The sequence below is a fragment of the Eptatretus burgeri genome, chromosome 4 (genome assembly GCF_056783735.1).
Source record: "Eptatretus burgeri isolate ZD-2024b chromosome 4, Ebu_testis_v1, whole genome shotgun sequence".
Taxonomy (NCBI): Eukaryota; Metazoa; Chordata; class Myxini; order Myxiniformes; family Myxinidae; genus Eptatretus; species Eptatretus burgeri.
Window position 1 is genome coordinate 72813014 of NC_140964.1, and position 15000 is coordinate 72828013.

At 43.6% G+C, this 15000-nt stretch overlaps 1 protein-coding gene across 1 annotated transcript in view; it reads left to right on the forward strand.

The window, feature by feature from the left end:
• LCMT2 (leucine carboxyl methyltransferase 2) overlaps window positions 1-15000 on the forward strand; it is a 55697-nt gene that overhangs the window by 10282 nt on the left and 30415 nt on the right. The window contains exons 2-6 of the mRNA XM_085876549.1: window positions 2652-2766; window positions 7883-8007; window positions 8513-8594; window positions 13247-13445; window positions 13791-13941. Of these exons, the coding sequence (XP_085732675.1) occupies window positions 2652-2766; window positions 7883-8007; window positions 8513-8594; window positions 13247-13445; window positions 13791-13941 (672 nt within the window). The remainder of the gene's footprint in view (window positions 1-2651; window positions 2767-7882; window positions 8008-8512; window positions 8595-13246; window positions 13446-13790; window positions 13942-15000) is intronic.

Here is a 15000-nt window from a genome sequence, read left to right on the forward strand (position 1 = left end):
CATGTATATGCAGAAAGCCCACGCGCAGGCAGTAACCATCTCCGATTTTGGATATTCTTCCGAGAAAAAAGTTAACGTCATAATATCGCCGCTAATGGAAATCGCCTATACCATTATCTCCGAAACTAGGCAAGCCGTTTGATTCTGTTTGCGGGAATCAAGCCGGGCATTTTCACAGATAATTATAATTTATCGCAAACCTGATATATCACAATGACGTCATATTCGTTTTATGACGTCATCATTAAGAGGACGAGGATATTAGTTCATTTGAGCTTGTTTTCCAACACGGCTGCCACGTCACGTGACCGATGACGTCATAATTATCATTAAAACATGCTGCATGAGTAGTTGCTCCTCCGATGAAAATGTCGTCTCAATCCGACAAGCGGTTGCAGAGAAAAACATTCATGTTCTGTGAGGACAAACAAACAAACAAACAGACAGACAAACGGACCCAAATGCACAAACGGACAGACAAACGGACGCTCTCCTCTGGCCAGGATAAGTAGCGGGACGTGAAGTTTAAACATTCATTCACACCCGTTTATCCCATTTGAATAAGGTGTTGGTCCACCTATAAACAAGTACAGTTCGTACTCTCTCAGGAGGAACACTTTGTGATCAGGCTGGCAGGATAGCCTCGAGGTATGGGATACACACTCCAGCTTGGGTTCGAATCTCAGCCCAGCTATAAATTGTCACCCTGGTGTCTCACAGTCTGCAGGCAGGGTGATTCATCAATGTGTGTGCCATCCCTCGGATGCACGAAAGCCGGATGTCCCATCTGCTGGCATTACTTGGTGAACGTCAAAGATCCCACGATGTTGTTCGCCAAAAGTAGGTGAACCGTCGCCAGCACCATGAACAAATTCGAGTTTCCTGCTTGAAGTGTGAATATCAAGTGGTCTGGTCCTATCGGACGCTTCTTGAAAGCAAGTTACACTGCTTGCTATCTTCGAGTGTGGTTGCAGTCAGGGCAGCATGCTCTCGCTTCTGTGCGATGAACAAGTTGAGCCATGTAGCTTGCATGTTACATGTGAATCACCTTCTTCTGATCGGAAATCCAACCAATTGCAGTTATATATATATATATATATATATATATATATATATATATATATATATATATATATATATATATATATATATATATATATATATATATATATATATATATATATAGTAATATTGTGCCAATCCCTGCACATCTTTAAGGTTACTCCAGCTCAGTTTGGCATAATATGCCATAACCTGCTCATATTAGTTTGAACATGTCGTTAAAACTCTACCTGTCGTGTTCCGTTTCCTCGGGATACGAACGACAGTTGACTTGGGAAAGCCGAATATGACGGAAATCCGCGAAACTTTCGAATCCAATAAATTAACCCTTCCAAACCTGTACCTACAAGTTTTCCCACAATGCAAAGCAGCATATGATGTGTAAAGCTGTGCAGCAGGTACTAAAACTCCATTGTAATCAAGATTAATTGTTTGAGCTCAATAAGTTTGCTGTCCGAAGACTTTTGGGAAGGTCGTGCATCAGGACATCTGATGCAATTTACCACAAATGGGAAGCAAATAAACATCCGTCCATCCGTTCATCCGTCCATCCGTCCATCCATCCATCCAATGGGACCATACTCTGTGCAGAGCGTTGGTGCTGCCAGAGCAGTCTCCTTGGCTATTGGGTACAATCCTGGACAGGTCACCACTCCGACACTGGATAGCAGCAAGCTGGCACTCATTTTCCCAACCTCGGAAGGATGACAGGCAGAGTCAACCCCACCTGGTATTAATTTAACAGCCAAGTGAGATTTGAACTCAGGATCCAAGGATCTCAAGCCCACCAACCCAAACCATTAAGCAAACAGCTTGGTACAATAAATATCAATAAGCAGAGAACAATGTCACAAAGGGCGTCGGGTCCATCGTCATGGTGACTCGATCCGTAATTTTTGAAAACCAGAACCATGATCGTCTGGACTCCCCTTTGCATGCGATGACGTCGTCTGTTTCATCCATGACCTTTGCCAAGAGCACAATTAGTGGCTTGTTTAATAACGTTCCATGATTAAATTGCCAAATGACTTGATAAAACGAGCGCTTTGTCCAATTCCCATTCATCTTATCTGACTACATACATAAAACAACGCGATTCTCTGTACGTGTGCACATCTGAAAATCATAGAAAAAGACATGGATAAACTAATCTCCACCAAATTTGGCATACCTGTTGGTGGTAACCAGGGTCACGTTATGGGCACAGCACCCCCTCCCCCACTCTTACGGGGGAGGGGGATATGACTGACAATTTTCACCTGTGCATGTTCCACAGTGCAAGTGGTTTACTGACCCCTGCTGCAGACAGGGAGAAATTACTAGCCATAGCACAAAATATATTTGCCCCACCTCCCACACTATCCCCTCCACCCTCCAGGCTGCTCCGAAAGGGAGTGGGTGTTTCTAGTTCCTCAAACACAATGTTCTGATTTGGCAGGTGACAGGGGTTTGATGGAAATTGCCAACTTTGTCCTCATGTTAAATGAAGTCTGACAGGCTGGTGCAGAGGTTGTGCATTTCCCTTTGACCTGTCTAGTCTGGATTTGATTGCTGACCTGACTGTAAATTGTGTGGTTTATTCTTTGCAGGTATGGTGTGGCATCACAAAGTGCACTGTCCCTCATATTGACGTTAAGCCGGCTGTCCCATCTGCTAGCATTGGTTGGGAGATGTAAACGATTCCACGGAGTCTTTCACAAAGAGGTGAGTTATCGCCAGCACCCGGAACAAATTACGAATACCTGCCCAAATCACCTTCAGTTGAATGTCAGGCCTGTTCAGCAGGTTGGGCCAAAATCTTTCCCCTGCTGACGTCACATTTTAAAGTGGCAATTAAGTGGGGCTGTAAAATAGTAGTAGTAGTAGTAGTAGTAGTAGTAGTAGTAGTAGTAGTAGTAGTAGTAGTAGTAGTAGTAGTAGTAGTAGTAGTAGTAGTAGTAGTAGTAGTAGTAGTAGTGGTCGAATGGCTTTACTGGCATGCACTCAGAGCACAGGAAAGCTCAGGCAGCCACCAGTTTCCTTTTTAATGTCGCTCGACTTCCTCCTCTCTGCAAGTACATAGTTAGAACTACAGTGGACAAGGCAGAACATTTTAAAGATAAGCGCTACCAAGACAGAAAATAAGGGAGAAAGCCTGAAACAAGATAAATTATGTATGAAAATAATAGTAACAAGTCTGAAGACGACGATGGTTCACGAGCGGTATTTGACGATGTAGATTGTTTCAGAAGTCAAGGATGAGACAATGTGATCATGTTTGACCAAGTTATAAAAATTATCAACATAATGTGGTACGAGTGACAGGTTTATTAGCTGCAAAATGTCGAAAACCCGGTTTTGTTCAACAACTTAAAAAATTTGACCTTTGTATAACTTTTAAAGGTCACAAAACAATGTTGTGGACATTAAAATAAGGAAGCAGGATACGTGTTATAGCTTAATGGAGTTAGTTCGGCGAAGAAGGTCGAAAACCCGGTTCGATTCCCACAACTTTGAAAATTTGACCTTTGTGAACTTTAAAGGTCAAAGGTCAAGGATTATGACCTTTGGTGCAAAACTTCCTCTGGAACATTCCAGGAACAATATAACGTCATCTAGACTATATGGCATTTCGCACTCCTCGGATTATCCATACTTTGATGAAATCAGCGTAAAAACAAACTTGAAGGGGGCACCATGGGCAAGGTGTTCGAGATAGAGCAAAATGGTTTCAAGACTTTAGGTGGGGAATGACCTCAATATTATGCATAAAAAATATTGTCATCCTAGCTCTCAAAGTTTGGGCAGTTGTATGATTTTTATGTCAAAATTCGCAATTTTCTAAGTTTGTGACCTTGTGACCTTGACCTTGTGGCTTTGACCTTGGGACGAAAATTAAAAATCGAGCTCAGTGGAGCTATGCAGGTGCCATTGGACTAACCAAATACCGAAACCCCTGCCAGATTCGACAAACCCCCTCAGAGAATATGCAAATTGAAATCGGCGACCCCCTAAAAACACATGTTTTTTGGGAGTGGCTCCGCCCATAATGGGCGCACCACGCCCATTCTCAGGAAAACACAACGAGATCATGATATAAACCTCCCACCCAAATTTTATCAGTATCGGATCAAAACCCACGAAGCTATGCTTGGGATAGACAGACAGACAGATGGACAGACAGACAGGCACACCCATAACGAATATAGTGGTCACTTCCTGACTCATGAACCAATACCTGTAATTAGACAAGTAAAAGTAAGGAACATTATAGCTGAAGGGGGTTGTACCTGTTGTTGGCTTAATGGTTGGGGTGGTGGGCTTGGGATCCTAGGGTCCTGAGTTCAAATCCCACTCGAATAATGAATTAATACCAGGTGGGGTTGACGCAGCTTGTCATCCTTCTGAGGTCGTCAAAATGAGTGCCAGCTTGATGGTATCCTGTGTTGGAGTGGCGACCCATCAAGAATTGTGCCCAACAGCCAAGGAGACTGCTTAGGCAGCACCAACGCTCTGCACAGAGTATGGTCCCAATGTAATCGATGGGTAGGGGGGTGTAGGGGCAGGGGTAGGGGAACAGCACGTACCAGACGTGTTCGCCAGGACGGAGGACAAGGGTTTATACTCGAACCCACAATGAATAGACAGACACAAGCAACCTTAAACAAATAAGGGTTTAATGAACATAAATCAAGTATTCGTAACAGGAATAAATCACTGTATGAGGTAATGAAACATGAGGTAATTTACATCCTAAAGTCGAGGCGCCTCTGCACACAGTTACAAAAACGGACAAAGGGGAAAGATAAAACAAAACAAAAATCCCCCTCTTTATTCTGGAAATTGGCTTTGTCCACAGATGGTCTTTTAGGACTTGATGATCGAACCGCCTCATCCTGAGCGGGAAACCGCACTCAAAAATGACGCCAAGCCACTCTCTGGGCGGGAAACGTACGTGAGGTATCCGTGTGGTGGTATTCAACGCCAGGGCTCAGAAACCGCCGTGCAGCTTATTTTCACGAGCAAATACGCCGACCATTCCTCTCTCGTACCAGGTCCGTTCACAACGATCGCCCACCTTCCTCCTCCACCATATGACGAGACGATTTCTGCGGCCGCGTGATGAGACGCAAGGCACGCTCTTCTTCCCTCCTCAGAAACCTACACACTTCATGACTCAGCCGAACAGTCAATGGCGAGCATTTTGCATTTTGCTCAAGTCTCACTCACGTTGTTGTTCTTCATCTTCTTCTTGTGGACTTTTTTGTTTCACAGCCTACAGTTTTCATCGAAACTTCCTGAAACTTGGCATATACATGTAAAAATACCCTGCGCAGACAGTAACCATCTCCGATTTTGAAAATTCCTCCAAGAAAAAAGTTGTGACGTCAAAAGATCTCCGCAAATGGAAATCGCCTAAAAAAATTATCTCTGAAACTAGGCAGGATTTTTGAATTTTGTTTGTGGTAATTGAACAGGGCATTAGCAGAGATGAAGTACCGCACATATGATGCATCACTATGACGTCATATGAATTTTTATGACGTCATTCCTATTTTTTGACATTTTTTGTTTCACAACCCAGAGTTTTCAAAGGATCTTCGTGAAACTTGCCATGTATATGCAGAAAGCCCACGCGCAGGCAGTAACCATCTCCGATTTTGGAAATTCTTCCGAGAAAAAAAGTTGACGTCATAATATCGCCGCTAATGGAAATCGCCTATACCATTATCTCCGAAACTAGGCAAGCTGTTTGAATTCTGTTTGCGGGAATCAAGCCCGGCATTAGCACAGAGAATTTATCGCAAACCTGGATACATCACGATGACGTCATATTCGTTTTTATGACGTCATCATTAAGAGGACGAGGATCATAGCTCATTTGAGCTTGTTTGGAATGGTAATTGGTGTCGTGAGATATAGTTGATGCTGTTGTTTCGAATGTAGCATGCCGGTTGCATCATTTTTTTTCTGGAAGCGTAGTTGTGCTGCTGATGCAGTGCCCCTGTTGCCAGTCAGCCGGTACTCATTTTGCTGACCATGGAAGGATGACAGGCTGAGTCAACTCCACCTGGTGTTGTTTAAACGAGAACACAGAGGCTCGAACTCAAGACCTTAACATCTTAGGACAGTCACCTTAACCGTGGAGCCAACGGCCTAACAAAGATCAGCATCGATGATGATCGATTGATGAAAACAAAGACGACGCTGTCTTTTCACCATGACCTGATGCATCCTTAACATCACGTGCATTGTGACCCATCTCATTGATGCCCATCACTTCGGGATGGGAATGGTAGTATGAGTAGGAGTAGAAGGATGGTTGGGTTACCTGCTCGGGGCCCAAGGAACCCTTAATCCGTCCCTGGCGACAACAACACCACCAGATAAGCCATTTCCTTGTTAAATATGTCACCTGGCCACCTGGTAGCTAAATGTTGTGTACTGGACAAGCGCTACCACGTCGGAATATTCCAGCACAGTCATTTGATAAGGAACCACGAGGGCACAGCGGAGAATCAGACTCGGTGGCTTCATGGTTTAGTCTTGAGGAGTTTAGTGTGTCCGATCTGGATCTGGATCAAGTCAGCAATTCGAATCCCCCACCGAATCATACCAAAGCCTTTAAATAGTACGTGCTGCTTCGTTTATTATTTTTTTTATTTTTTTAAGGACAGAGCACGGAGACACAAAATCATTTTGAAGACTTTCCCAAGCCTCGTCGTCTCTTCCATTGAAGACGTCACGAGCTCGGCGTCACAGGATGTGACGTATATGCAACGCCTACTTCCGGTGTTCGAAATTATTTTTAATCGTGTGACCCACTTCACATCGGATCCGAGCGATATTTTGTTGTTCTTTGTCCTCGTGTCAGTAATATTAGGAATAAGACGTTTTAAACAAAAATACAACAACAACAACAATGACCCGGAAGTACAATCCGAATTCCCGACGTTGCTTGTTGCAAGTTAAATACTGTACTGTATCTGTGTCTCTGAATATATATATACGTATATATGTATATGTATATATATATATATATGTATATGTATATGTATATGTTAGCTCGCGAAGCGTAAACATACTTACTCCTGACTCGCGATATAATTAATGGTTGAATTGCGCTAATAACCTATAATGTCCAAAGCCATGAGGAAAATTATTTCGGATCCAAAACAAAGCGGATCGAGAAAAGACCGTCGGTCAAAGACAAGATCTGCTGAAGCTGCGGTGAGAGCTGAAGGGGTTTTTTTTGGATGGAAGGATGTCTTTGTAATTTAATACAGCTCTCGAATGCGAAACGACGAATATCTGATTAATTGGTACATCTTCAATATACAATGACCATGCGTTACGCATACACCGCCTATAACAACGCCAGTGGTATAAAACATTTGGAGACAATTGAGGCAACGAAAGGAAAACTTACGCGATGTAAAAAAACAAAACACAACCCACAAATTAATGAGAGTTCGATTGGATTTCTCATGACTAATTTTAAAAGAAATAAATGGATTCCCTCGTTCAGCCTGAGTGTTCCATAACCTATCAGCTTGGAAAGCGCTCGCCAAGCGGCTTAAGCGCTCCATCAAAATGGGGTTGATAAGGAACGGCTGGCTTGGCAAGCGGTGGCAAGCTTATTGGCAACAGAATCCACCTGAGCTGTTGTTGGGATACAATGCATTCCTGGATAGTATAAAATTGCCAAGGTTCCCTTTTTTTTGATAACATCCATAACACAAAATAGTACAAACATATTCTACTTACACGAATATTGTCTGCTTTCATAACCACGTTTTGAAATGAGAGTGCAAAGCACTTTGTCTCGTGCCATATGCAGGTGCAGGGAACGAACGACAGCAGTGTGCTGAGCAAGGCCTCCATGGCAGCTCTCGGCTATTTCCCTGACAGTTTTGTGCAGTATTTTGCCGGCAAGGCTTGCCGACGGGCTCCCCTCATCAACAGGTAAGCTCGAGTGGGCTGTATGGCTTCTGTTCTTTTTGCTCTTGATCTTCCTTGCTGAGCACAGCACCGCATCGTGCAGCATTGCCGTGGGACGGTGTTTCTCGGTCAATTATCATTGACCAGTCTGGTGTTAAACAGCCCCTGTCGGGCTGTTTAACACCAGGTAGGGTGGACTCAGTCCGTCATCCTTCTGAGGTTGGCAAAATTCATGCCAGTGTGCTGGTAACAGTGGCATCGCATCAGCGGCGCAGCCTTGCCCCTGGCCGACGATGCTGCTCGCAGCCACAGCGTGCACATGAAGGAGGAGCAGGTGAAGGCTACTGTCTCCTGATGCCCTCATAATTCATGTAAAATGTACACTGATGTCTCTTAATGTCCTTGTTCTGCATACACTTTGTGCACCAGCTCCTTCATGAGCATTTCAGACCATTGTCAATATATATGAAGCTGACTGCATTGTCTGTTTTTTTTTTTGTGTAACAAGCATTATTGATGCTCTATGCAGGGGATACTACGTGAGATCAAAGGCTGTGGACGCGGTCATCAGGAGTTTTCTGGCTGTCACTGAAGACAAATCTCCCCGACAGGTTGAGATTTTATCCATCGACAAGTTTTATATAACTTTTCTTTATGATACACATACACCCACAATAAGTTTTATGCAGAGCTCTGTCAGTCGATACGGTTGAAATTATGCTGAATGAGAAAAATATTGTGGTATGTTGTGTGTGCATGTACTTGGGCCAGACAACATGTACTTGAGAATTGTATCATAATTCTCCCTTTAGCCTTGGGGCCCATACAACCAAAGGGCAGATGAGCAATCGCATGAAGCAAAAGGACAAAAGAAGCTCAAACTGGGTTGAAAAAAACAAGCTGGGAAATACCCAAAGGAGAAATGGCAGTTCAAAATCGTGGTGAACTTAGCAGGCAGTGGTTGCTCGTTAAGAGGGCAGGGTAGGAGAGGAACTCAATGGTGCGTACCCTGTACCACCCGCGTTGAAGCTGGCACCACCGAAGTCAAAATGAGAACTCGTTCATACGTTTGCCGAGCCAGCACTGGACCATTCTAAGCCTGACTCGTATCACTGATGGCTCTGCACTCTGTATGAACACTATTGTTTTATCAATTTCTCACCACTACACCCACCTATTCCTCATTGCACTTGCCACATGTCTCCTTTATACAGCCCAACCCGTAACATGTTTTCACCACAAGTATTTTCTCACCACCCTGACCAATGGAATTCAGACGTACGGGATGATGTAGACTTGCTTCGGTAAAGAACATTGCAAGCGGTGATGATCATAAATAATGTAGGGTATAGGGTGTGAGCACAGTGTGTGGACATGAATCGATTACACTGAACAACAAATTTCAAAAAATTTTTTTTACTGGAGATGTGTAAAGTGATTAAGACTAATTTGGGTACGCTGATTTCAAAAATCATAACCGTTTTGCTGTATCACGTCAGGATTTTCAGGAACAGAAATATTCCCATTGCCTAGAAGTCAGGATTTCAATGAAATTTACATATGTCTTTAACATGTCTATTTCGTACAATTGTTGTTAACTTGTGTTATATTTCTTTCTTTCAGATAAAGATGAGTAGGCGTTCCTGTACCAATCATCCTGACAACTTCTGTTATGTCTGTGGTCGGTATACCAAAAAAGATCAACAGCGAAGTATATCTACAGCAGTGAAAATGAAGGCCGCCTACTTTCACTACTTCGGGTGTAAGGTGGGGGACCAAGAACAGAGCTGGGCACCACACATCTGCTGCACAAGCTGTCACACAACCTTGACTCAGTGGTCGGTGGGCAAGCGCGCGAGCATGCCATTTGCGGTGCCCATGATATGGCGTGAGCTGCAGAATCATCATGATGATTGTTATTTCTGCTGCACAAGCATCGCCGGCTTCAACAAGAAGAATAAAGGTCACATCAAGTACGCTGACTGCGTCTCTGCTCGTAAACCTGTGCCTCATGATGACGAGAACCCCGTTCCAACACCTCCAGCTTATCAGAACATAGCTGTAAGCAGTGGTGAAGAGGATGGTGATGATGAACCTTTTGAACCCGACACTCAAGAATCACACCTTCTGAACCAGGGAGACTTAAATGATCTTGTAAGAGATCTCTCGCTGTCAAAGGCGAAGGCAGAGCTGCTTGGATCAAGGCTGCAGCAGTGGAATCTACTTGAACCTAACACCAAGATATCCTTGTTCAGAGCACGTCACAGAGACATGGCTGAGTTCTTTGAGATGGAAGACACGATGACATTCTGCAGTGACATCAACGGTCTGTTGAAAGAACTTGGGTGTGATCACGATCCTGCAGACTGGCGCCTCTTCATCGACTCGGGGAAGAACAGCTTGAAGGCTGTTTTGCTCCACAATGGCAACGAGAAACCATCAGTCCCACTGGCTCACGCGTTCGGCATGACAGAGACCTATGAGACTATGCGGCAGCTGCTTGATTCCATCAAGTACAATGACTTCAACTGGCACATCTGCGGAGACTTGAAAGTGGTGGCGCTGTTGTTCGGGCTGCAGTCAGGCTACACGAAATACATGTGCTTCCTTTGTCTCTGGGATAGCAGAGACGACAAGAATCACTGGACGAAGAAAGATTGGGAAGAGCGAAAAGAGCATGTACCTGGTCGAAACAACGTGAAGCATGTCGCCCTTGTCGACCCAGCCAAGGTTTTCCTTCCACCACGCCACATAAAGCTCGGCTTGATGAAAAGTTTTGTACGGGCAATGGATCAGAATGGGCGTGGGTTTTTATACCTCAAGGAAAAGTTTGGCAACACCTTGTCGGAGGCCAAGATCAAGGCTGGTGTCTTTGTTGGACCGCAAATCCGACAGATTATGAAGGACGAAACTTTTCCGACAACTCTAAACCCCAAAGAGCTGGCAGCGTGGAGGAGCTTCAAAGCTGTGACGGACAACTTCTTGGGGAATGAGCGCGCGGACAACTATGAAGAAATAGTGCAGCAGCTGCTGGAGTCCTTCAGGAAACTTGGCTCCAGGATGTCCCTGAAAATCCATTTCCTACACCAGCACCTGAACTTCTTCCCTGACAACTTGGGAGCAGTCTCGGACGAGCACGGCGAGCGATTCCACCAAGAGATTTCACTCATGGAGACGCGTTACCAAGGGCGGCACAACCCGAACATGATGGGCGATTTCTGCTGGTTCCTGCATCGTGAAACTGACACAGAGCAGCACAAACGCAAAGCCAAATGCCTAAAGCATTTTTAATTACATTCTAGTGGAGTTTTTCTGTAATTTCTATAACTTTGAAGCATTCATGATGAAATAAATGAATAAATGAATTTTTGTAAATTTCATTGAAATCCTGACTTCTAGGCAATGGGAATATTTCTGTTACTGAAAATCCTGACGTGATACAGCAAAACGGTTATGATTTTTGAAATCAGCGTACCCAAATTAGTCTAAATCACTTTACACATCTCCAGTAAAAAATTTTTGTTGTTCAGTGTTATATTTTGGCTAGCCCGTCCGAACTCGTGAATATATGTGTGTGTGTGTATATATATATATATATATATATATATATATATATATATATATATATATATATATATATATATATATATATATATATATATATATATATATATATATATATATATATTCAGTATATGCGAGCAAATACGACCAATTGCTTTGCTGACGGGAATACTGAGGGAAAGGGGTGGGGAGGGGAGAAAAGGAGAAGTGGGAGAGTGAGGAGGGGTGGGGAGGGGAAGGCAATGTGAGGGAAGGGTCCATATGGAGATATCCCCAGTCCGGAGACTTCTGAACACGTCCGGAGACAGAGACACAGAAAGACACGCACACACAGGTGTGTAGAAGGAAGGTGCTGCATGATGTTAGGAGGGGGTGGAGAGACGATGGGACAGGCAGAGGGAGAGAGCGTGCTGGGGGGAGGGGAATGAAGAGAGAATGTTATGCTTTATGAACACACACACACACACACACACACACACACACACACACATCTCGTTTTTTTCACATACAACTGTTCCTACAATTCTATCACACACACACACACTAAAAAATTAAATAAATAAATAAAAACAAGCACACACACACCCACATAAGCAAAAACACACACACTCATACATACAAACAAACAACAAACATATGCACACTCATACACTCACAGACACACATACTCACAGACACACATACTCACAGACACATACACTCATACAAAAACAAACGAGAAGGGCACTCGGTAGAGTGCATACCTCCGCCACATAATGCCTGATCCATGAGAACATATCTGGCCCAATAGATTTTTGAACTCTCATGCTATGCAGTACCCTATCGTTTTTGGCCCTATCTCTCAATGATGAAGAAGCACGTAAAAAATTAAATAACTCTCGTATCGAGATCCGGATCTTCACCAAAATCGATATCTACATCGATATCTATACTTATATTTATAGATATAGCGTTTTCGAAACAGCGTAGCGCTTACCTTGTGTACGTCTCCTTGGGTTGCTTTATGCAGCTTCTTCGGCCCGAGTATGGGCTGAGGGGTCTATATATATATATATATATATATATATATATATATATATATATATATATATATATATATATATATATATATATATATATATATATATATATATATATATCAAACAGTTCTTTGCATATCCTTTATGATGTCTCAGATTAATAATGAAGCTTAAATTGATATAGAAAATTCAACACTTTCGGAAATTATCAGCAATAATCATTGCCGATGAAATTCAACCTTGCACCATCTTCATTGCTGATTGAGATTTAATTTGGAAGACCATGTGATGAGTCTTTAATGATAACAATTATTCCCACGTTGTGGGGTTGGCCGGGGAAAGGTTTTTTTTGCCCAAGACTTTCACGAACTGACTGGCTCAGCCTGATGTTCAATTAAGCAAGCAAGAGCAGGAATTTGTAAATTTTTTTCACGATGCTGGCGATAACTTGCGTAGTCTTCACGAAGGATAACACCAAAGGACAAACCTGTATTTTCATTACTTTGACCCACCTTGATGACTTGTTCACAAAGCATAATTTGTGTGTGTGTTGTTATTTTCAAAAACCTGATAAGTTACAAAGTATAACATAAATTATGAAAGTAACTAAGGAAGTTGTCTTTGTGTCACTGTTTGTAGCACAAGTTTAATGCGTGAACACTTTGTCTATGTCCATTCAGATCCTGTCTCTAGGTGCCGGCTTTGACTCGACTTATTTCCGTCTCAAGGCCGAGGGGCTGCTGAGTGGTGTCACCATGTTCGAAGTGGATTTCCCTGCCGTGATTCGCAGGAAGCTGGAACTCGTGGCTGGCTCAGTTGAATTGTCCCGCTGTTTAAGCTTGGCCTTACAAAGCAATCTTTCTTTGACACAACGTTTTGGTGGGTAATCGGCATTTTATATCAAATATTTTCCAATTTCCATTTTCCTGCTTTGGCAGCCTTTTCTCTCATCTCCGAGTATCCTGCTTCCAAAGTTAAGTAAACTGTTCCGGACTTGGCTTTGTTGCCGTCGATCGTTTCAAAACCAAGCTCCTCGATACATTTGACTTTGGCCCACCAAGCAGCTTCTGGGTTTGTCGTGAAAGTAAACGACAAGTTCTTTTTTAAATATTTTTTCCCCCTTTTGAGGTTGAATAATCTGTATCATACACGACCATTGCCTTTGTGAAGTAGAATAAATTGACTTTACATTATGGGCTACTCTATGTACTGTACTTTTCTCAGTGTGCCTGCAGACTATGGACTACAAGCTGCTTGGAATGGATCTCAGCCAGCTGCAAGACCTGGAAAAGCTCTTGAGCGAACTCGGGCTCGATTTTAGCCTTCCTACCCTGTTGCTGTCGGAGTGCGTTCTAACATATGTTGCAACAGACAGGTGAATATAGAATTCATTATTGTCGAGAATATTTTGTATTAGGACGATGACCAATAAATAAATGGAATTGCACTTAAAAGTTAAATTAAACGTCAGTAAGTAATAAATGCTGCCGTTTCATGTTTTGGACGTATTGCATTGTTCTCATATGTTTAACATGCCTTTTGTGTTTGCAATTGAAGAGTTCAGGGATTACAATAAGTATCAAGCTCCCATTTACAAGTTTATTCATTTTAATCCTTATATTAATTTTCCAAATCACTCAGGGCCATTTACATATTATGTACTGGCAAATGCAACCCATCGCTTCGCTGATGAGACTATGAAGGGGGAGAGCGAGGAGGGAGGAGGGGTGGGGGAGCTGGGGGGAGCTTGGAAGGGGAGGAAGAGCGAGGAAGGGGTGGGTGGGGAGAATGACGCCTCACAAAACATCACGATACACTCTGGGGGGGGGGTGAGGAGGAGGGGGGAGTACGTTTGGGAGGAGGTAAGCATATGAGGAGGTGGAGGGAAGGCAGTATGAGCACAAGGGAAGGTAAGGCAGCATGAGGGGAAGATAATGCGGTGTGAAGGGAAGGGAAGGTGGTAGGGGAAGGGAAGGTGGCATGAGGGGAGGGGAAGGTGGAATGAGGGGAGGGGAAAGGAAGGCAGCGCAACAGGAGAGGAAAGTAGCGTGATGGAAGGGGAAGGGAAGGCAGCATGTGCGGTGTGGAAGGGACGGACGATGAAATGCACCCAAACAACAACATTTTCTTTTTAACTGCCGGGTTCTATATAAAACCAGATGGGAGCATTTAAAACCCACGCTGTCTACCTGGCAAAGCAGCAACCTTTGCACCTCTCTGATCGGCTCACTCCGAATCTGATTCGTACATGCCACCCCATGGGGAAACAGTTTTAAATTTAAAACTAAACCGTCAGTCCTTAATAGTTCCCCTTAACAGAGGGGGAATGGTGGGGAAGTGGGAGGAGGCGGGGTGGAAGGGGAGAGGGGAGGGAGAGGAGAGGGGAGGGAGAGGGGAGGGAGAGGAGAGGGAGAGGGGTGGGATAGGGTTGAGA